The sequence below is a fragment of the Pomacea canaliculata genome, linkage group LG9, assembly GCF_003073045.1.
Source record: "Pomacea canaliculata isolate SZHN2017 linkage group LG9, ASM307304v1, whole genome shotgun sequence".
NCBI classification, from domain to species: Eukaryota; Metazoa; Mollusca; class Gastropoda; order Architaenioglossa; family Ampullariidae; genus Pomacea; species Pomacea canaliculata.
In genome coordinates, this window is record NC_037598.1 from 9,841,266 (window position 1) to 9,865,332 (window position 24,067).

Sequence of the window (24,067 nt, forward strand, 5' to 3'; positions counted from 1 at the left end):
ACCTAAGTGCTGACCCAAAACCTGTCGTCTGCTACTAGTATGAGTTTATCGCATACGTACACCTGCTTCGAAAAAAAAGAGAACTAAAACACGGCAAAGATATACAATGGACAAATTCTAATTAATTATAGTTCATAAACGTCCAAATAAGAAATCTTATGTCATCAAACTTCAGTTTTGTAAAATTAGTAAAAAGAACATTTCGTTCTACTGTTGTGCATTAAGATATTAATTTTAACTCCAAAACAGCAATGCTAACAGGAATCCTCTTTGGGTGCCTAGCGAAATATTTTCCAGTCAGATCTGAGCATGCCTGCGTGCTGCCGATCTCGCAAGCACGGCCTAGTCACTATGCGAGCCTTTGTTTGTTATTTTCTGTTTACACAGCGGGTGCGTGTGACGTCACCATGGACTGCCGCTTTACTGATTAGAAAAACAATGTGTACCTACGCGATAAAAAAGAAATCTAGACACGTTGCGAAGTTTGAATTTAGCAAACCATAAGACAGCGGTTTCATATTGAGAAATTTAGCACCTAATTTACTTTTCCCTTAAATATACTTGTTTTTAAAGGGCGAAACGGTCTTCTACTTCGTATTTGTTCCTCGCGCAGTGATATATTTTTATTTACAGCAGTGATGAGTCTCTTGTGTGTTGTCTTCGAAGGCTGAAATTCACTGTTAAGCGTGGCTTTGCAAAAGTGGCAACTTTTGTTCAAGGTAAGGGTCAGAGTGTAGATAGTTACCAATCGTTTTATATTTTTAGAGTATTTCACGACGGAAGTAGTTATTCTTAAGCAGGCTGACCCTGTGTAAGTGCTATCATAAACACGCCGAGTACGGCGGCCGATATTTCTTGCCATCGATAAATAATTTGCATAGCAAATGAGTCCTCCTTGAACCCATTTTGCTGTGTAGAACATAAAAGCGCGGAAATGTCATAGGAAATGCAATGCAGAAGTGAATGGCCACAACCGGTCTTGAAGTGCCTTTGAATGAAATGATAGAGGAAGTCCTCTCACGAAAGTAGGACAAAGAAATTGGGGTTTGGCGGTTGTTGATTTTGTTCGGCAGCCATTGGCAGGGTCATTCATAAACAATCTGTTTGAGACACTGGAGTCGAAGTACGAGGTTGCTGACCCAGCGCGATTTTTTAGGATATGATCGGTGTTAAGTTTTTAAACACACATTTTCGGTGTCTTTGATGCCAACTGAAAACACATCTATGCTGTAGATCGAAATCTACCTCCGTACGTGTATGCCATCCGCTTTAAGGAAGGATCCTTTCGTCGTGCAATAACTTCGGCTGTTAGGCTATGGCTAGGTGTATCCTCATGTTGTACCGTGACAGACGACATTGATGTCCCCCACCAAAAAAAAGTAAAGCCTCAAAAACTTCCGTAATTTTTTAAGCACGCTTAAAGAATGTAACAGACGCAGGAAAGAGATGAAGATAGTGGCAATCAGACTGTAAATATGAAAAAGTAACCTTGTATTGCCTGCATTTAAGTTTTAAGAGCGAGCGAGATAAATTTTGCGACAGTGCCTTGCGACGGGACATTTTTTTTTTTTCATGGTTGCGCGCTGCCGCTGACACACATTTGATCCAGATAATATTCCTAATATTTCTGAAATGTGTGACGCTTTACTAATTTAACATTCTCATTAAGGCTTCAAGTCCTTCCGCGCTTTGCCTATCTCCTAAGGAAAATGTCAAGGTGTGCTTAACTCTTGTTTAGACACTAGTTGTGGTAAATTTCTAACTTTTACAACTTCAACGGTCAGTTTTTTAATCCGTTCATGACCTCAGAACTTTTCATATATGCCAATCTAATAATGATTAGTTGTTATTTAGAAGCATAATTTTATGTATAGAAAAATTTAAGGATTGATTTAAAAATGAAGAAATAAACACAAAGGAAATAGACTGGAAATCGCGCCTTCATATTGTCTATCATTGAAACATTGTGGTAAACTTTTAAAAACAAAGTTTTCATAACATTGGGCACAGATATTTTTATAGTGTTAAATCCATCTTTAATATATTTTAGCCTCATTTAGTGCATTAAAAGTAAACTAGTGTATCACATTTGCTACAGTGTTGTCCTGCTTCTGTGACAGATTAGCATTGTTGAATGGTGATCAAGCCTTTATATTTATTTTATTTTGAAGACTGAAAGTCTGAGTTGCGCAAGCTTTTTTACACTTCAAAGCAACCAGTTCTAATTTGTTTTCCCCTCTCCATCATTGAGATAGATAAAGTTAAAGATGCTTCTTTTCAAGTCAAATCACCAGATTATCAGTTATTCTGCATGCAATTATCTGGAAATCAAGAGAATTTTCATGATTATTCACACATTGAAACAATACTAGATATCTGTATTTGAAGTATGGGAATTGATATTGATTCTAAGCATGTTCTAGAGGACAGCACTGTCTGAAAGGTCTCCCACACACATAGTACAAAATGATTTTTTTCCCTCTTTTTTCGTAATAGAAGACTGCTGTTCATGTGTGTCACCAGATTTTTTTATGATATTAACTGGATGCTAATGGTAGTGATAATTTAGTATTGTCAGGTACATCTATTGTATTACATTCCAGCAGATGTTGCACCTAGCTTTCAGAAAAATGTATTTTCATTTTTCGCTCAGTTCAATATGTAATTCAATAATATGTTAAAAGATAGTAGAGAAGCAATGTATTTGTATAGTTTCCTTACTTTTTGTACATGAATATGATAGAGAGAGAGAAGAGATAGACAGGTGAGGTGTGGAACTGGAAGGCAGGGGAGAGAAAATTGTCAGTTAGTTTTGGATTTTTGCACTTCTTCTCTCCATCCCACAGTGGTGTGGAATAGTATGTTTACGGTGCTGTGAATAATTTAAATGAAATGACTGAGTACAACTATTCAACCAAGTTCTGCGTTGAACTTGTTCACTATCTTGGATTGTGTAAACAGAGAGAAAAGAGGGGTGGTACAGTAAACACTGTTGTCCAGTACAACCCAACAAGGCTCAATTTGGGGAAAGGAGAGAGCTCAGTGCAATTTATTAAGCAGTTGTGCTAAGTTTGTGCCAGTTGACAGGGGTTGGCTTGGGTAGCTCATACTGTTTGGTGTTACTAAAGCCTAAGCTGCATAAAAGGCCTGGTACTTGGGTAAATAAACTGCCTTGTGCATGGCTAAACATGGTAACAGTAGTGACCAACCCAGGAGAGGAACAGGTATGCCCATTCTGATAGTGAGATAAAAATGTGAACATGCCAAGTACAAAAAGTTTATTGCCATTGTTATGTTTTTTTTTTTTTTTTTGAGTTAACCTAGAGTACACCAAAGTGTTGAGCCAAAGGCACTAGACAGACACATGATACACATACTCGCTTTCTCAAAGTAACATATGTGTCATACATTATTCATGATAATAAATTACAGTGCTAAATGTATGCATTTTTCTTTCTAACAAGTATGTCTTTATTCGGGCATAACTTGGAGGTGCTTATGGAATTTGTGGTCTACTGTTATCTGTACTAATGTGAGGTAGATCCATATAACTCCTTGTGCATTACTGCTCATCTAATGGCAAAGGCAGTTGTATTCTTTTTTTTCCTTCAGGAATAATATAGCTACGTAGTATGCAGAGCCAAACATGTACCTTTCATCATTCTGAATAATTGCTTTTTCATGTTGAGAATTCAGCAGAGTGCTTATAATACAAAGAAGTAATTTAATTGTACATGCAATTATCTTCTTAGGTTGTTCTCTCTTAATTGTCTCATGATACATGCTGACAAATATATTAAAGTCCAAAAAAAGAGATAGGAGTTTTGATTCATACTGTCACTGGTGTACACACAAATATATATATAAGCACATTCTGTATTACAAATTATTGTGTAGCGTGAAGTATAGCAACCACCATTATGTGAATCAGAATTTTTTTTTTATAAAATTGAAATGAGCTTCATTAATATATAACAAGGCATCAAAACCCATATATCAGATGCCTTTGAATGGTCCAGTAACCTTATTTGTCAGTACAAAACCCATGATAATTTGCTGTGTTTTCTGTATCACATGTAGTAGTGATAAGTGTTCTCATGAGTTAGTGCATTTTGACATTGCCGGTGGCTGGTGGAGGTCTGCTGCCTCAAAAAGAGTGCAAGGAGTCTGACAAACATCAGTGACGGTACCTGTCAAAAGGGGATGTCTAAAGTGGATTGACTTGATTTGTTGTCTGTCAGATTGCTACACACTGCAATAGAACATTTTATGAAAGTCTTAAGTCCTTAGGGTCCCAGTTTGAGATCAAAGTATGTGTATTCTTCTGTGCCCAAAGTCACATTGAGTCCGCACTTTTCTGCTCCCACTTTGCATGTCTCTCTTTCATTTTTAAAGCACTTTTGGCTATCAGGTTGATGTGTTTGCATTTTATTTTTTGTTTTTGTTTTTGCTCTTGTTTTTTTTTTTTTTGGTCGAGGCTGTTAACATCCTCAGCACTAAAGCTCTGAAATGGGCTTTTGACTTAAATTTTCTTTTAGTGTAATTTTTACATATAATGCTTAAGCTTTAATTCAATGCTTTCGCCTAATTAAAGATACCCGTTCTGTTTATTCTGAATGAAAGGCTTAGCGTTTGAAAGAATAATTCAACTTTCCTCTTCCGCACTTTTTTAATTGACGGCCGTGTGACCATTTAAAAAGACAAGATGTCAGGTTTTATCAGTGTAGCACAAACGTGTGGTGCTCTCCAGATAATGCAGTAAGGACATCCAGATTGGTACCATATTAATAGTATGGTAAATCCAGACTGCTTTGAGATGAAGGGTCAGAGTTTCTTTGTTTTTACTTGTATCAGCCTTTCTCTTTGCCCCACTCTCGACACCTACCCTTTCTCATTTATGTCTTGAAAATAATAATAGCTAATAATATGAGTATCAATCGAGGGGGCCTGCTCTGCAGGAGTGCTTCTTGATCAAGTAGCTGGCTATCTTGTCCTTTTGTGGATCCTCATACGTTACTGGTATGATTCGAGGGGTGTGAGGGTTGGGGAACATGGCTGCACAGGGTCATTCAGGCCGAAGATTCTGTTTGGTATCCATGTTCAAATGTGATGAACACTGGCAAGAGCTCTTTCACGGCTGGTAAGGCAGCTGATTCATCCTTTGCCGCCCTTAACTGTATGGGGTGAGGGGTAGGGGAAGATAGGTTAAGTGTCTGTGTCTCTCATACTCTCTCACACACAGAGGGGTGGATTGAAGGAATGTGGGATTTGCGATCTGATATCTGGTTCCCGTAGCAACTTCATACGATTTTCAAAGAAGTGCACACTGAAAGGCCGCGTGGGAGATATTTTGGCATAACACATGGGTAACAGACCGAAGAAACAGCCAGATGGTTTGGAGGATGTTCAAAAACTGTAGATTTTATTTTCTTTACGATGTACTTGAAATACAGTTGGGGAAGTGACACATCTAGCTGACACAACTGTCAACACATAACTATACAGCTTCCCAGCTTGCCCTCAATCGTTGTGATATTGAAGGTCACGGCTAAGAGTAGACCAGTACTTTAAGAGCCTTTAAAACATTATTTTGTGTTCGTATGCCTTTTTATTCCTTTTGATTTTAGGCAGCGATCTCCTTGATGGGCACGAGGGAGAACGCAGACCTCATGGCATTTGATCTGCACTAAAAGTGCTTTCATCCTTAAAGGAAGAGGGTAGAGATTGGAGAAGGGAAGATAAAAGGGGAGAACGATTGAGAAGTGTGCGCGCTTGCCTCGAGACCAGATTCGAACCAGCTACCTTCCAGTTCTCGCAACTGGCCGTTTTGCCACTACGCTACCGGACCGCCCTGCTTGATTGAGGTCTTGCATGCTTCCGCTAGTGAAACTGCCAAGCAGCGCGCTAGCTATAAACTGTCTTGGCAGACGTTAGCGGAGATCGTCGCATGTGACTTGGCGAACTCTCGTAACGCTAAGTACAATGCCGCTTTGATTCAGAGAGAAATTTGTGTGCGGAAATTAACACAATGTGGGCAGTACAAGTTGTTAGACAAAGCCGCATGCAACCGTTTTGTTGCTTAATTTGTGGGGTTTGTTCTTTCTTTCTCTCCCTTCCCTTCCCTCCCCCAACCCCCTCTGCCTCAGCTCTTCGTGAAAGAGGAGGGGCCGCCGAGAGCGTGGACGAGAAAGCTAGTGGGTTGGATTGGTCTGCTGCCTAGCCACCGACACCCCTTTCCAGCTAGGGGTGGGGACTGACGCTGGGCGAAGCACGTGGCGCTATTAGGCTGTCTGATGAACCGTCGAATGAGCGCGCGCGCGTGTGTGCATGTGGTGAGCGCCTGCAGCCGCGTCTGTCTGGAGGCTTGTTCCGTATCTCTGAGGCATGAGACGCGGCGTAGCGTACTTATAGTTTGATAACTTTTTTTTCCCCATGTGCCCTTGATGCTCCTGTTTCCGGGGCGCTCGCTCGCACTCGCGCAGCCGCAGTCGCGCTGTATGCGTTCCTGAATCGTCATCGAAGTTTTCTCCTAATGGCGCCCGTCCGTAGTTGGCTTGTTTTGAGGTGAGCCCGCGTGCGTGCGTGTGCCATAGGCGAAGTGTTTCCAGCTCGTTGGAGCTGCATTGGGGATGGGGGGGCACAGTGTCGTGTGGCAATGGCAGGGTAAGCAGGTCGACTAAAACAGCCAGGCGAGCAAAGAATCCCAGGCCAGCGGCAGAGAGGTTTGTCGATAACAGTTTTTCATCCATTCCGTGAGAGCGAAGATAAGCGCCCCCTTTTTTCATCTCTGGCGCTTTTTCGGGTGTTAGGGTTTTAAAAATATCTGTCCGTATCTTATCTGTCGCTCCAGAGACATCGAATGACTACAAGATCTCGTAAGAGTTATGGTCGCTTCACTGACGACTATTTTAAAAATCTGCATTTGTGATTGGAATCTTTGAAGCACGACTGTGTTAAGACACTGCTCCGTGCTTACCTGGTGCACACTTTTTTTTTTTTTGTATTGTACATTTCAAACGCTGAAAATTTTTCGAACATCTGAGAGGAGGAGAAGTTGAATGGCGAAGAGAGGCATTCTTGGAGACTCAACGACAGTCCTGAATTCTTCTCTGCGGAAAGTCGGTGAAAAGGAGCGAGATGGTGGTTGAAGCCCAACCTTGCGTGAGTGGTGCCGCACTGGAGTCGAAAGGGTCCCATCGCGACAAACCAATGGAGAGCGGTCCTCCTCCGCTTCTTCACGTCCCAAGTCAGCAACTGTACGAGTCGCCACTACTTTACCACCACCAGCAGCACCAGAACCAACAGCGACAGCACGGTGACAGACGCCCTTTATCAGCCTCCTGTGCGGCCGGCGTGAGCTTGGGTGGCTTCGCTCCTTCCCTGGGCGTTGTCGGGAACTGTTACGGTGGTAGTCTGCAGGGCAACCCCGTCAGCGACGTTCATGACAGACGGGACAGCGTGGTGCCTGGCCCCTACGCCGCTGGTGGTCGCAGCCGTGTGCAGGGTGCCCGTGGGGACACGGCCTTCGCTCGAGCTCGCCACCCGTCGGATGCTGCTTGCCGTGGCTGCGACGCTCACTGCCAGACCAGCAGGACGCTGGTGATGCCCTCCAGCTCCTCCCCTCCTTATCTCTCGGCACCCGGGCACCACCTGGCGCTGCCCGCTAAAGAGCGCGTGCCGCCTCACTTTCATCGGGTGGATTTGAACCCCTCGCGCCGGTTTTCCGAGGATTCACTGGGATCGTCGCTTCCGCCTCAGGAGGGTCATGGCTACTTTCAGCAACACGACCGACGTGGAAGTGTGGGGCATTCGCCCACTTGGACCTCTAAGGTTCCGTTCCAGGTATGGTTATCTGTTAAAGGTGTATTTCACTTAGGTTACAGCTGGGACTGCATTTTCAATGAATGAAACGAGGTGGAGAAAGGTTTGGAAAGAAAAGCTGTCTTACTCAGTTTCTTTGTTTTTCTGTCTTACTTTAAGGCTCGCGCGTTGGTTCTCCGTGTTGCATTCGTGCGTAACCGCGCTTTATTGTCTTGTTTTACCACGAACGACAGAAAAGGGCTGGAAAGAGTCGCAACATTTCCTGACTGATAAAACAACGGACCAGTATAACATTCTTGGAACTTGTCACTCGCTAAAGAAAGCACTTGCCACTGTCCAGTCAAGAGTGTACTTACATTCCAGTCAAAGAATGAAATCTGTCGGTTCCATTCGCCATTTCATACGACACGGTCTATGACTCGCTTGCGTCTCACATGCACTTAGTGGGCTAGATCCAAGTATCCTTGAAGCTCAATTATGTGCATATGTACTTTTACCTTCTCCCTTATATACACCCCACGCCTCCTCCCCACCCCACCCCACCCCACTCCCCAAAGACAAACACCTGCTTAGTGGATTGTTATATCACCTCGACCCTTAACGACGTGCAGAAACATCTTACATTCCTTATGTACCCACTACTGTGAAAACTGCAGTGGATGAACAAATACAACTGCTTTTACTGTTTTTCTTTTTCTTTAGGCGTTTCATTATTAGAAAGGAGCGTGTAATCATTCAGGGGACTACACAAACTCTTGCCACACATTAAAAAGATACGACCTTATTGTGATGTTCACAATACGCTTTACAGTTAACCTGCTTACCTATTTCCTTGGGCTACGCAGATAAGATCCCCTCCCGTCCTCCACCCCCACCCACGTTTTTTTTTTAAAAATCTTACTTGAAACATTAATTATGCTGCTTTCCTTTTGGCTTGTCTATTTGCATGACTACCGCGGCAGTTAAGGGATGGAGGGTCCGGGAAGTATTCTTCGCTATGCGGGTCATGCATGTGTAAGCATTGATCTGCGCGCAGTGTTGTGCCTCAGGACATCCACTAATAAAACAAACAAAACTGTAGAACCATGCCAGGAGGCATGCAAAGTAAAAGAGATGCCTGCAGATGTTTGGCAACGATAGTGTTTAAGCTTCGGGCATACGAAAAACACTCAACGCGAACAATTTCTCAAAAAGTTTCGTTTTTCCTGTTTTCCATGTGACCCACACTTCAAAGTTTCTCCAAACTATTTGACCGTTGTACATTTGAAAATTTTGCGTCATTTTTCGGTCTTTAACATGGCCGCCAACGCCGCTTGTCAACGTGACTGAACATTAAACCATCCAAGTGAATGTTATGTTCATTAAGTGTGGGTTCGGGGAACATTTTTTGTCATAAATGGTTTTTTTTACTGGACTTAGTATTTATGAAAAAACCGTGTGTTGGTATAAAAAGTATAAAATGTGCTCTGAGTTTAAGGCAATTTCTGCGTTTCTGGCATCGGGCAGACATGTAAAACGAACACAAAATAGAAAATCATGTGCCTGTTGATCTGTCATTATAAGCTATGTGTTAAAGCTAGGGACAATAGTGTTCAAAGCCAGTATGGTGTGGTCATTAACAACGAAGCTTAGTGCCTTTTTTTTAAAGCACAACTGTATTCGGTTTGTAATGCTTCCTTTAGTGGGTTTCACCAGTATATTTGCTATCATACTGGGAGACTTGCGAAGATGAAAGTCTGTTAATTAAATATTTATGTTGAAATGACGATTTCACTTGTCTTGCCATCTGTGGTAAATGGTAGCCTTATTATAAATTAATCACACCCTAATCTAGAAATACAGTCACAGCGAAAAAACAACCCGAAAACCCACAATATAGAGGTCCTCAGAGGTGTTGAAAAAATATGTACCGAGCAAATGAAAAAAAAAGGACTTCGAAATTTTTAGCAATTTAACTTAACGCTAAAACACACTGGGTTCTAAACTTCTGAGTGCTGTAATCTTTCTTCAGGCCTCATTCTGACATACTACTTTTTTCTGTCTCATTTTCTTAATACATACACTCGAGCATATCAACAAACATGACCAGATGTGCTACACGAACTTCGCCATCGTATTAATTAAGAGACACTTGTCGCATACTGTGTTTCCGGAATAGGCTTACTGGAACATTCGCTTGTGTGACTAGCACTTGGTTTCTGAAATAGTTTGGCAAACTGTTGTTTGCAGGTTTTCCAAACCGTTTTTGGTTTGTGGTGTCCGAAGCTTGAATGCGTCGATGATATCCCTCAAGCTGTCGTCCCTCCCCCCCATTCCTCCCAATACTCCGGCACACACAACCGCCCCTTCCCCCGCCCCGCCCGGCTCAAGGTCAGCGCGCCAGAGAGCAATTCGTCCAGGTAGACCAGGTGCTTGAACCCGAGAGGCGCGGTGTCGACAGCGTTAGGGCTGAACTGTGACGGTCCCTTAGAGAGCCAAACCGTTCACCTCACCCTATTTCACTGTGCTGGCCTTGCAATGAGTGTCATTGAAACTAATCCTTTGCTATAAACAGGCATTTTTTTAATCGTCTCACATCCATCTTACCTTCACCACCAACAAATTGGCACGTTAAATATGCACGCAGCTACCCCACTACCATCATCACCACCACTACCACCCAAACACATGCAAAATGAAATTGAACACAAAATCAGATTTAAATAGAAGCTAAACTTCCTTTCCTTTAAAAAAATACCCCCTCCCTCACACATATCAACTAAAGGCTTGTTAGTCTTTAGTCAGAGCTAAAGACTTAAATTTAGCGCTTGGTATAAGGATGGCTTAGCGTGATCCTAACATGCTCAACTGTAGTTATCTTCCTTTTATTCTTACTCCATGACAGTTGTCCCCTAGGTTCCAGCGTCTCTACGTATAATCACATTTTTGGTGTTTTGTTTTTTTTTTTTTTTACTTTAGTCGCTTCGCCTTTTGAACATATACCATTACATCTTTTCGCGTGTAATTTTTAATGTTTATTTAATGTTACATGTTACTCCTTTTTCAACTCAAAAATTCCTCTTCCTCTGTTGAGTGTTTGTTCACTCAGCCATTTTTGCGACATGTATCTAGTCACATTGACCCGTCCTCTGGAACACAAGCTGTGCCTACCCACCGATCTTTTCCGCACCCGCCTCTTGATGTAAACCTTTCCACTATCGTGCCCCTCCCCCTCCTCGAACGCCCTCGCTAATGAAAACGAATGGGTGTGTGCACGCCATCTTAGGTCGCCGTCGCGCCATGGACAAACATGGCGTAGTTACTGTGGTGAAACAGATAAAATGATAAGTATACCGTGAACTGACTGCAGATGACCCTTGTTGTCGCTGCTGTTTGCGCTATTAAATGCATGAATGACTTGGCCAGGGGCGTTTCCGTTGTTTCTACAAGGTGGGTCGTCTTTTTGTGTCGGGAGTTGTGGGTGTAGAGGAGAGGAAGGTGTGTTGGAAAGCCCGTAGTGCAGTGCGAGAACCAGGAGGCAAAACGGGAGGACGTCTTGAGGTGGCTTCTTACTGTCGGTGTCGTAGGATGACAAATAATGTCTGTGACGGTATGAATTAACCATTTGCGTTGCACCGACTTCAAGAAGTTACTTTTTTTTCTTCTAAGTATTAACGTTAGTCCCTTTCACGGGCCACGTGGGGCTAAAAACTTCCAGACGAGATTTCTTTTGTCATATCTAAGAGAAAATGTGTGAATTATGAACAGGGCATAGTACCATTGAGGTTAATTGTTAAGACGTGGACGTTAATTTATTTACGACTGTGATGTAAGCCACATTATAAATGTGCCTGAAGTTTAGTCAGGTGATTCTTTCGGTCTTGAGGATGTTGTGGTGAATAATGGATTGTTATTTTTAACATTTATTTATTATTTGCATTGTTTCAGAAAAATGGCATGATGGAAGGAGGAGGACACCAAGAGGGCGCCATCAACCTGTCCACGGTGCGGGACCCAAGCAAGGACGTAGAAGAGCAGATGAATGGAGAGGTCACTCGCAACGGCGAAAACGGTCACGACACCGTGCCACAGAGGGTCAGTGTCGCTTGTGGCTTCTGTTGTCGTGCAGGGCAGGAATTCGCGTCGAACCTGCAGGTCGATGACCTCCGTTCTGCATTCCGCAACGCTTGTGCCCGCGCTGTGGGCGCATAATCACTCTGAGCCTTAAGGGCCTGTCGCATCCATGACGGGCGCACGCGTTGCGGTACGGAGATTGTCAGATGCACCGGCCTGTCAATGGTTTTTATAGACTCGACTTAAATTCTAGTCCAACCTTGATGTTAATGTGTGTGAAACATAGGGGAACCTGTCGTAAACGGCTGTGCATGACCTGTCGCTTAGGTACGCATCACCCACCGGTGCGTTTAGTGTTATGACTTTGATAGCTGAATAGTTGAACATAGCCATGTCAGGAACTATCCAATCACCTTGTCATAACGAAGCATACAATAGTTTCTTATAACGGGCACGTACTTGTTTTTTGTTTTGTTAATGTACTATGTGCTGAACTATGTGATATTGAGCTAAGGTGTACAGGCATTTGACCTTTCAACATCATTGCAGAATTATTTCATCGAGGCATCGACTGGTACAGTCTTGTCGTGTTTCTTGGTCTTGTTATACTTTCGTTATTTTCCTTTATCGACAAGAAAAAGAGGAGGCACGCTTCGTGCTTATTGGGAGCGCTCCCTGGGTGGAAGATTATGGTGTGGGCGCGCGAGTTTGATAATTGGCCGAAAGCAGTTCTTCCCAGAAGTGTCACAGAATGATGTATGCGTACTACCGATAACGCGAGTCTTAGTCTAGAGTTATTCAGGTGTAAACGGAAACTTTTAAAGAGTCGAACTTGTTCTTGTGACTTGCCAAGTTGAGACGATGGAGCAAGAGGAGTGATAGAGGCACGAAGAGGGATCTTAGTGAAAGTGTAAAGATAGGAACTGACCCAACGCGAACATATAGTCAACAGTTTGTGTTATCTGCCTTCACCGTCTTCGTCCCTGATCAGGATAGGTGTGTGACATAGATGGTTGTAATTTCACGCCGTCCTGCCTGATGCTGACCACGGATGTGATAATGTGTGGAGCAGAGGCTAGCAACCATGCACTTTGTGTGGTAGCGGGGAATTCGGTTTTTTTTTTTTTTTTTTTTTTTTTGTTTTTTTTTGGGGGGGTGGGGGGGTGGGGGGTGGATCCTTTGTAGATCCTGGTTCACACACACACGCACACAAAACTTTGATGGGTACAATTCGGATAAAAATAATCGTCAGGTTTTTAGAACTTGCCATGCAGCAGATAATTACAAGAGTGTAGTTAAATAAAACTCATCAGATTAAACGTGTATTTAATGCTTGTAGTTCGTAGATATTATTCCAGACTATAACTTCTGATAAACGAATATCTCTGCTTATTATCATCTTTTGCTCTTTTGTCCGACTTGGTCTAACTTTTGTTCAGTTGATCTTATTTTGGTTTGAATTTTCATATTCATTCCTTTACTTTCAGCAGTTGTCTTTTAATATGCGTGGTATGTACACTTTGCGTGAATAAATAATTTATACATAATTGCACTGTAGTTTTACAGTGTAACAATTAGTCTACATTTAATGCTTTTTGTAAATAATAACTTTTATTGTTAGTACTGGATAATTATTATTTCGCAGATATTGTGGTTCTTGTGTGTAAATATTTGTTACATTGTTCGAGCCAGAATACGCATACTCACCAGTGGCAGCATCTTTGCTCACCTGATGTCTAAGGGCCGGGTGCGTTGATGGATGCTGTTAGTGAGTTGATTGAACTGCTAATATTTCTTAAAGATTTTTAGCTCAATGCTAAATGTCTTATTTTATCACTTCCTGACGCACCCAGGCATCCCGCGATAGTCGTCGGCAGTCTTCTTCTGCATCTTTCTTCATAAGACCGAAATGAGAGACAAAAGGCTTGTAGTTCCTCACCCCCAACCTACCCACCTCCAACAATTTTTTCCCCCTGTTGTATTGCCTTTTCTGGATTGGTGGGTGGTGGCTGGTGGGAACAGTTTGAGAACGGAATAGGTGTGTTGGATGTGGACATACATATTTTTCTCAACCTCAGTATGGCGAAAGGAGAGTACATTGTAGGGGCACTACAAGAACACATGCATGTGCTTCAACATTTCTATTTTTGTTTCTCTTCATGACAACAAACAGGTTAATTTAGAGAGTTTTATGGTCGCACCAAGCGCGGACAGTGTGGAAGAGGGAAGGAGTTCAGGGAAGAGGGAGGAACGGGGGCGGAGGCGCATTGATGACAGTATAGCTGCACAAAGGGATCCACGGATATTTGACATTTGCTGGAGTTTGCTTCCAGACCGATATTATTCTGGAGAGTCTCGGAGGAGGGACATTCTCGCGTAGTATGAGACCTTCGTCCATTGAGGGGAAATAGCTGCGTGTGTTGAGACAAAGCAAATCACCGTATCTTGTTCAAATATGTTTGTGGACAGGTTTTTGTTCATATGCGCAGACAGTGAGACCATCCGATTGCTGAAAGGCATAATGTCTAACAGAGAACCGAGTCGTCCCACCAGCAAGAGCAGCGTCTTCGGTAACGGTTTAACGCAGCTTCCATACTGGTTAGAGCTGTGCAAAAACACCCCCTGAGACATCACATCATTTTATTTTACATTTATAGATTTATGGGTCCAGACGATTTGTTGTGTGTTTATGTCATAACAAAAACGCCGAGCCTATCAAACATTTCAGTAAGGCAGAAGATGTTTTCAGTAAACAAATGAGATCGATTCAGCGTTCCCCATTCCTTAAAATGCAAGGGTTATCTGACTCCCAGTTAACATTTTTAAAAAACAGTTTTAAGTCCCTAGACGCAGTTTTTGAGAGTTTGTCCGACTAGTAGTAAAACCATCCAGTGTGTTAATGTTATTGTAATCTTGATCTATGGTGTCGAGAACCTTCATTAATTATGATTATGCTTCTAAAAGTTGTAAATCAATGACATTTGATAACGATGGTGAAATATCAGTTTTTCATATGTCTCACTTATTACAGACTCTTACCCATCGATCAAAGCTCTTTTTTTCGGAGTTTCAACGTTAAATCGTTCACAATGTTATACGGTTACTTTGGCAGATTTTTGTACGCAACGAGAAACATTACCAACATAACAACAAATAAACAGTGCTATAGAATCCAAGTTGATATTTCTCGTGTTTTAAATCTTTACACAAAGTTAAATCTGCCCAACATTCATATTGTGGCTCTCGAGGGAAACCATGCTAGACTGGTATGAGATAAGATTGCTTCCTACCTGTGATGATGCCGCTGACTACCCATCGTTTTTCACGAGAGCGCTTTTTATTAACGTAAATGTTTGTGTAGCATAATATCGCTCTCGTTAAGATGGTCTAAATGAAAATGACTAAACCGACTGTGTATTTCCTTGCTCGTGGGAGTAATAGCTCTTCATAGGTGTACAGGAACCTTGGGGACCCGTCGGTTTCGGCCTGTCGCCACGTAGAGGATTAAATCGAACTTGGACAGGACTTGTAATATTTGATGAACAGGCCAGTTGACTTTATTATCATTCATCTCTCAGACACTGAAAAAAAGAGTGACTGATGAGTCAGAAATACACTACCTCGCTATTGCATCTCGTAAAAGGGGGTGGATGAGAGGGTGTCAGTCTTCTGTGCTAGAATTTTGCGCGCAAATTCTTCATAGAAAGTGCTTCTAGCCCAAGCCCTTTGATAATCTTGAAAGGGAGTTTTTCCGCACAATACCGCAGACTTTAGCCAGAGTTAACATACTGGCAAGTGAGAGCGAGGCTGCTCCCCTATGAAGTGTGATCGATCAGAAGGGTTGGAGAAGTCCTGGCAAAATTTTGTTTCCCTTTTTACCATGGCTGTGTGTGTGTTTGTTCTTAGAGTTCTCATTATCACTGGCTCGGCACTTGTTTACCCAAGACCAGCTAGGCAAAGGCTCTGACATCTCTTCTCCGTCCCCCATACACAAGCTTCCTGGCCCCGTCTCATCTCCCTCTCTACCCCCTCCAGCAGAAAGTAACAAACCTGAAGAGGCAGCAGCCCTTTGCCGCTAAAGGCAACACAATGCCGGGCCGCACGAGCGTCGAGCGAGGTTGGCTTTAGTCACAACTAGTAGAAGCTAGCGCCATCGGACGTGCACAACCTCCAGCCACCCCGTTGCTCCCAACACACGGGGGTCTGAGTGGGTCTCCCAACACAAAGATTGTTTAGAAAAGGAGACTCGGTAAACAGGGTCGCTGTGAATCACCCGGCTTGCAAAAACTGATATTGCTTGCTGGAAGAGGCTGCTGTCTGCCCAGGGCTCGTGGGTAGAAAGGGGGGTGGATTTGGAGGGAGGTTCCCGTTTCAATGCGTGTCTTGTCAGCAGTGCCCAGGACTCTTGTCCTGTATATACGTGCTGAAAGTTCATCATCATGGACATATGGGTAAGGCAAGTTTTTTTTTTTAACCTCGTGGTCACCTGTTGTAAAAGATAGATAAAAAGCTCGAATCATTGAAAATCCTTTATATGCAAAGAGGAATAAGCCTTTTCTTAATGTTTACTTATATAAAATACGAGTCTTCATGGTGATCGCTATGTTCTAACACCAAAAAATCTTAAGGAGTCTGGGTATATCAAACAAGCAAAGCACGTAAATAAAATCATCTTGGCGGCTATGTTATGATTTGCTACTTAAGTACGACTACCAAAGTAACATAGACATACAATTTGTAAGTAAGCTGGACTGTCTTAAAAGCATTTCTAGTCTTTGAGAAATAACATAAAATAACTATTAATTAGTGAATTTAGTTAAAGAAGATATAAAAAATGAAATGCTCAACTTAATTGGTTCAGTTTGCTTCTTGTTGAAATTTCAGCATTTGTTACATTATTTAGATATTTATTATGTCTCGCTTACACTTATTTTAATGTTAAGTGAGCCAAAAATTCTAAGGTTTTGTTGCATATGATAGACATAACATCTGAGTACAGGTGTCTTATTAAGAGGAGGGATGCTGGCGAATGAACATTGGTCGGTTGTAAACCTTCTTTTCTTAATCGCATATTTAAAGAAATGTTAAGCGGAGAACCTGTAAAGTTTGCGAACACTCAAGTAAGTGTTAAGGGATATTACTGAATATGCCTTAAAAGACTACTTGCAAAAGTCGCGTGTTTCTTGCGGGTGCATGCTTCTTTGATATTGAAGTTTAGAGGGAATTGCCGCTTTCATGGAAACGTGCAATCAATGGAAGATGCAAAGAGTTTTGTAGCAGTAGAAGTGAGTGGGTGGAATATTTACAGGCAGATTATAGCTTCAGGATGTTGGAGGGGATCAGCATGGCGCAAATAACAAAGTAAGTGCGCACAGAAAGGCTACGTGAGGTACCCCCAGTGAAAGATTAGGGAAGTTTCGAAAACTGCATGGAAGAGAAGGCCTTAAGTGATGGGAAGGTGTGCTTGCCTGCAGGAGGGCCGTGAGTGAGAGAGAGGATGGGGTGGAAGACTGTCGCAGCTGATGGAATGTAAAACCTACTTTGACTCTGGGAACATGTGTACTTACACGGAGCAGTTCGAGGGGATTAGGGAGACCCAAGGAACCCAGCTATTCCTCGGTAATTCTTTCGCTCCTCCTTCTTGAAGACATTGACCAGGAAACCGTCGTCACTTTATTGGGGGAAAAAATAGGGGCCTCGCATCGCATGGTAATTGCAGTGCAAGCAACAATTTTTTTTTTTGAGTGGGGTGAGGGGGTGGCAGCTGGAACTGTTTTCGATTTAGAGAAGGTAGGATTTAGTACGTTTATCACAGGAGTAAGAGGATGGAGGTATGCAATGAATGCCTGCATCTTGGGAAATGCATCGTGGGATGTCGCTTGACCACTTCATCTCGCGAGAACACAAAAGATGAAGGCGAAGGTGTGGAGTAACCGTATAAATAGAATAAGCACAGTGTACGTCTATGAACGACTTGCGCGAACAAATTTGTCCCTATATGTAGAACAGTCACTGCTTGCCATCCGTCAGTTAACAAGAGAAGAATATTTGCTTTGAGTCGCCATATTTTGGAACCCACGCTTTGGGTGTGCGCCAGACATGTATGATTTTGTAGTAGAATTTATCGTGTCAAACGTCGGTGGCTGACCGTTTATCATCGTATATAGCGCCTGTGTGTGTGAGAGAGATTGATTTCTAATGTCATGCTGGTAAGTTCTGTTTAATATCGAACTGAATATGATTTTCTTCGTCTTCATCTACTGTTGCTGCAGCTTTTGCTCTGTGTGTGTGTTTACGCAGAGGGATGAGGAAGCGTGGTTGTGGTGGATGGGGGAAAGATGTAGACAAGAGTTTTGGACCCGTGCTGGCAAGACAACCGGATATAAGAGAGAAAAAAAGATGAGTTAAAAAAGTGAAAGACCTGTTGGAATAGATCAAATTTAAAGGGACACGACAATAGCTTCGAATGACTACTGCGTTCCCACTGCACCGCGGCGATATTAAAAACTGGGGCACTTGGCCATCAAAGTGAACACGACATAGGAAACAGAGGCTGTGTGGCAGCTGTCATGTTGAATAGAGGTCTGAGTCAGCAGCCGTGGCTGTGGAGCTGTTCGTCACTCTCCATCACACACTTGTCATGGCCAGACGGTGGGAGTGTGGAAACAAGATAGTTTGCACGCCTCGCGCTCTGGCCAACTGATTCCCTTTTCTCTGGACAATAATGTCGGAGCAACCGCAGCACGCAGGGATAGTGGGGACGGGGTGGGGGTTCGATAGCCTCCATGAAACCGTGTCCTGTCATAAAACTGTCCATCTGTTGGAGATTTTATATCCACAATCTTCACGTTAGCCTCGAGCGAAATAGATATATTTATTATTATTTGTGTGTATGAACGTTTTAATGCTGTATTTGTTAACATTTCGGGCTTCGAGTTACCTGTGACCAGGTGTGCCTGGTGCTTCAACTCGGCCGAGTTTTATTGTCCTCGTAAACACGTAGCCTCAGGCTGCTGTGTTAGCCATTGACGAAGGGAAGCTGGTTGATTTGTCAACGGGATGGAGGCAGTTGTTGGGTGGCGTTTAGGTATGCGTCGGAAGACGTGGAGAGAGCCAGGTCTTATCTTGTTGTGATGCGTGCGCGCGCGAAGATAGTGCGGAGATCTCACTTGAAAGGTGCATCAGCGCGTGCATTGTACCGGAAGTCCGTGCGACAGAAATCTGTTGGTTTCAACGGACCATTCCAAGGCCACTGATATTTAGTTTTATGTGCTGCCTCCACCTTTGAACAAACTGGTTATCTCTCTTTCATCCCTTGTCCCCCTATCTCCTTGGCACTCTCGCTTTCTCCTTGTGTACGTGCGTGCGTGTGTATGCATACACTCGCGCTCGGCGAAAGGGGGTTGTGTAAATTATGCCTCTCTTGATAAGAGGATGTAGAGAGACCGTCGACCATGGGACGATTTTAGAAACTGTTTGTTTTCTTTTGTTTGTTGACTTCACGACAACTACAGCTTCTCCTTTCTCTCTCAACTTCGTCCGTGCGCACTTATTGCTCTGTCTAATGACATCGTCCCTATGGGTTGTGTTTACCATGTCGTGTTAGTCTTCGACCTTATGTTACCTATCCTGTTGGAGCCGCTTATGATGCGACTTGATCTAAGAATATCTTTTTAACTGCTCACGCTTGAATTGTGACTTGCTAACGAGCACGTTCGACTTTAATCGCACCTGAAAGTTAGGCATGTAAACAAAGCCCGTGAAAAGATGCTAATACCCGATATAACCGCCGTTGACGTCTTCAGCTGTGCTGTTATTTATATTCTAACATAATGACCATGTTCGGCGCAGTGAGGGATAGGGTGGAGGGGGGAGATGTATTAAGGTCAGAAGATGAGCCTTGCAATCTTTTTTTTTAAAAGTCGCCGTAAGTTTGGAGTATTTACGACTCCGCTGCCTGTAGCGTGCCAGTGATATAGTGTATCATAAGCTGTTTGGTCTTCAGTCACGTCACCTGCAATACTCGGTAAACTGCGCGGACAACAACGGTCTATGCTCATTACAAAATATTTGCCTGCCATACAATCCTTAAGGTCACAGAAGACGGCGTGTCCTGGCAAGCTTAAAAAAAAAAAGGTGACTGAATACCCGAATTGCAAGATAAGGAGGGTGGGGTGGAAAGCATAACGAGAGTGGGAGAGTTTTTTGCGGAAGGGAGGTAGAAAGGGGGCGCCGAGGTGGTGCGGAAGCCATCGGGGTTTATTTTGAAATAGAGAACGAATTGTGATTAATGAGCCCAATTACACACATGTACACACGTCACAGGCAGACAGGATCAAAGTCACCTTGCCTGCTCTTAGAAAGTTCGGCTTTTGCCAACATCTCTGTGGAAGGTGGAAACACGTTAGTGCTTCTTTTTACTTTGAAGATAAACACGGTTTGCCTACAACAGTGATATTACATGGTGTATTAAAACCATTTTTGGGGAGTTTGGTGATCAGAAGTTCGATTCCACCCAGTTCCAATATCAGGAAACAGTCTACAAGGGTTTACTTTATAAGTTTGGTGGAGAAAATTGCAATCATATTTATAAAGGGAGATGCTATGTAGAGTTTACTACTAGTCTTCTATTGTTAAATAGTACATTACAGAAGTAGCTGAAGATATTTTAATAATATCTTGCAGATTAAGAACATCTAATTTATGTGTGTGCTCAAGAAGTAAGATTGTGCTTTGCAATAGTTCCTGTGTAATGGAAGACATCTTTTGATTTTGCTGCATAGTAATATGCTTCCCTTTTAACTTTTTCTGTCTCATTATATGGGTCTTAAAGTATTTTTCATGTGTTTAAACTTTATTTTAGATTTAGATTCTTTGTTGCTAAAGGTGAAGATTCCAAATTTATCCTGGTGTTCAAATGGGGCAAAAAGGTTTTTGCTCACAAAAGAAATATTTTACAAAAAAGTAAAGGATTTGATAAGTGCCTTAAAACATAATGCTTTCTCTCTCTCTCTCTCATACACTCAAAGAAGCCAATGGATTTGAAATAGCTGTGATGCTAGAACTTCATCTGTAGTTGCTATCACAAACTTGGTCAAGGCAGTAACTGAAATGGTCTGTTTTTATGTTGACTTCTTGCTGTGCCTCAGGGTCAATGAATCCAATTCATGCCGCTATTACTGACGGCATTTTGATTGCCATTTTATAGTTCTTTCTATAAAAGTGATGAAATCCAGGTGTGCAGGACAGCCAGCTTCTTATGACTTATTTGTGTGACAGTCTTTTCTTGTGGACAACATGTACCTAAGGTTTAGGGAACACACATATTTTGCTGAATTGATCTGTGTACATTTTGCATTTATCAGTCATAAACAGCTAATGGAATAAAAAGTTGTGTGTCTGTGTGCTTTTTTTTGTGGGGGTGGGGGGGTGGGGATTATCCCTCCTAATGTGTGTCCATTGTGCTGTAGTACTTTGTCTTGGTTGTAGGCTTCTGCAATGAAGGCTACAATGTATTATAACAAAACACCAGTTGCTTGTCAGAGGAGCTTAGCACTAACAATAAGCAGAAGTTTGTATTTATTTAAAGAGGAAGTGACTAAAAAGTGCAAGTTTGCAGAAAGTAATGAATCAAGGGAAAAGATATAACTTATAAACTTCAAAAAGCCCATGTAGTGTTTTTTTCCTTCATGCATCTCCCACCCAATATAAAAAGTTTTCCATAAAATAATTGTAGTTCTAAGAATCTCATTCATTTTGATGTGCTCACTCCTGAAAATAATTCAACTGTGTCTTATTGGTAATAAAGCCATGGTTTCTTCATATGCTGCTGAATCATTTCTTGTTGCTGGTAGCTGTTCATGTACAAAGAGACCTGGAGAAACTTTGCATATTTCAGTTACTTTTATACTGGCAAGCTAGTTTAACCTCCGGTGACTGTACCAAATGCGAATATTTCTGCCTGTCTCTGTAGGCAGCAAACATTGCTGATGCTGGGGGTTTTGTTGTGTAGTAGGGAGGCTCTGGAGGATGGGAAAAACTGCAGCTGTGTAAACAGGCGCCAGGAATTGTTTTGAAAGCCCATAGCAGTAGTGTATACAAATAAAGACTGGCACATGATTGGCATGTCCTGTAAACAACAACAAAGTGACTGCAGACATCTCTGCTCTGCCCATTTGAATGGCATTGGTTACAGAAACCCATGTTGCACCTGTTGCTTGAGCACCAGCATGGATGACAGAACTCTTGCTTGAGGACAAAAGAAGCCTTTTACAAGGATTTTCTGTTTGGCATTCTGTACAGAGATTATTTTCTTCCTGTCCTTAGCCTGCTGTCAGTTAGACAAGGACTCAAGGAGTTTACATGTAAAGCAAGGGGGAAGGTGCATCAGTGTGTGGATTTCTTCTTTAATGACCAGCCTGCATTTCAACTTACTACAACTTTACCTTCAGATGTATAGGCTGGATTCTTGCTCTTCTTGTATCATGACACGTATCTAAGCGTAAATTGTTACCTCTTTGGTAACCAAATTGGTTCTTAATCTTTTTCCCCATCATTTTTTGTTAAGTTGTAAAATTTGCACAATACAGCATGAGGTCTGATGTTTTTCACACTCCCCTCTTACTTAATTGCACACAGACACCTTGATCTTCTCCTGTCTGTAGTTGTACTGCTAGTGTGGAGCATACTTGTTCAAATAGATTATATGTTACTGGACAAGGGATTTTTTCCTCTTACAGATACCTGGCAAAGGAACACCTGTGCCTGTGTTATCAGGTGCTGCTAAACGCAAGAACAAACCACAAGCAGATCCTGCAGCAGCTGTTGCAGCAGCCATACAACAAACACAGCAGCAGCAACAGAGCCTTCTAATGCTTGCTGCACAGCAAGGTCTGACCCCGCAGCAGATGCAGAACCTTCAGCAGCAACTGATCGGTGGCTCGCAGCAGAGCTTGCTGCAACAACAACAGCAAACTCTTATGCTACAACACCAAGTGAGTCACACAGCATCAGTAGTGTCAGTAACCTAACAATGAAAACATGGTGTGTCTTGCATTGTGTAAGTGGAGATAATTAACACCATTTAGGTGTAGATTCATTACAGTGCATACACACAGTAGTGATGTTTCCAAAACAATTTGAAGTTTTTCTAAAGATTATAGGGCCGAGTTATTTACAGTGTGGGATGTTCAGTACACAAGTCCTGTGTATCTTGAAGTTTCCAGAATGTCATCTGGTGCTGTAAAACCTTTTGGGTTGTTTTTTTTTTTTTTAATATTTTTGAGTCTGTAATTTGTTTTAGAAATTGCGGTAACATCTTGATTACTTTTGTTTTCGAATATCAGCAACAGAAGCTGCAAGAGCAAGCCTTGCAACAACTGCATGAACAGCTACAGATGAACACAATCCAGCAGACGCAACTGCTACAACAGGCAACAGCGCCTAGTATAGTGGGCAGTGGGGACAAAGGCAAAGGCAGCAGCAAAGCAGTGCAGCAGCAGCTTCAGACTCTAGCCGTTCAGCAGCAGCAGCTGGTGCAGCAGATACAGCACTTGCAGTTGCAGCAGCGTCACTACCTGTTGGCTTGCCTGGTGCAGCCCTTCGGCATGCCTCAAGGTAGGTTACCTTGTCCTGGGGATATTTCTGCATATGTCCTGGTGCGTGAGCTTTCATGGCGTTAATGTCCTGAAAAAGAGAGAACCACCACCCCCCACTCCTCCTCAAAAACAGAATGTCTTGTCCTCTAAAAATAGTTGTGTGTGTGTGTTTGGCACTGAGTGAAGTCGAGGCGAAGAAGAGGCGCAACATTTGTTGGTATTATTTGCATGATAGTTTAATTTTGCGTTGTGCTTCAGTACCTAGATCATAGCACGGAAAAATTCATGACATTGTGAAATGGTTGTAACTGACAGCGCGGTGCTAAAACCGCCGTCACAATCTCAGCGTTTTGCCCAGTTAACCACTGCAGACTTACATTGCGCATGCGCTGGCCGGCAACAGATACTCTCGCGTAGATTAGTTTAAAATTTGCGCATAAATCCTGAAACTCGCGAGTGGGTGCAATCAATCCTCCGAAGCCCGCCGCCCATTAAAAATTGGGGGAGCTTTTTTTTTTTTTTGCGTGAGCCGTTGATGCCCTGTAAATAACCGTCAGAAAGTTTAATTTAGCTTAAGCTCGACTGACGCGGCGCAT

General features: G+C 42.6%; 1 protein-coding gene across 3 annotated transcripts in view; it reads left to right on the plus strand.

The window, feature by feature from the left end:
* The first annotated feature begins 633 nt into the window (after positions 1-633).
* The window catches only part of LOC112571709 (forkhead box protein P1-like), a 58,963-nt gene continuing 35,529 nt past the window's right edge, over positions 634-24,067 (plus strand). Inside the window, exons 1-4 of one of the 3 annotated variants that reach the window (XM_025250930.1) lie at positions 634-719; positions 11,749-11,895; positions 22,614-22,868; positions 23,220-23,490. In XM_025250930.1, the coding sequence (XP_025106715.1) occupies positions 11,758-11,895; positions 22,614-22,868; positions 23,220-23,490 (664 nt within the window). In that variant the 5' untranslated portion in view covers positions 634-719; positions 11,749-11,757. Of the gene's footprint in view, positions 720-5,943; positions 7,843-11,748; positions 11,896-22,613; positions 22,869-23,219; positions 23,491-24,067 lie in introns of those variants that run through there. The other 2 variants (XM_025250929.1, XM_025250928.1) reach the window with 2 other exon arrangements.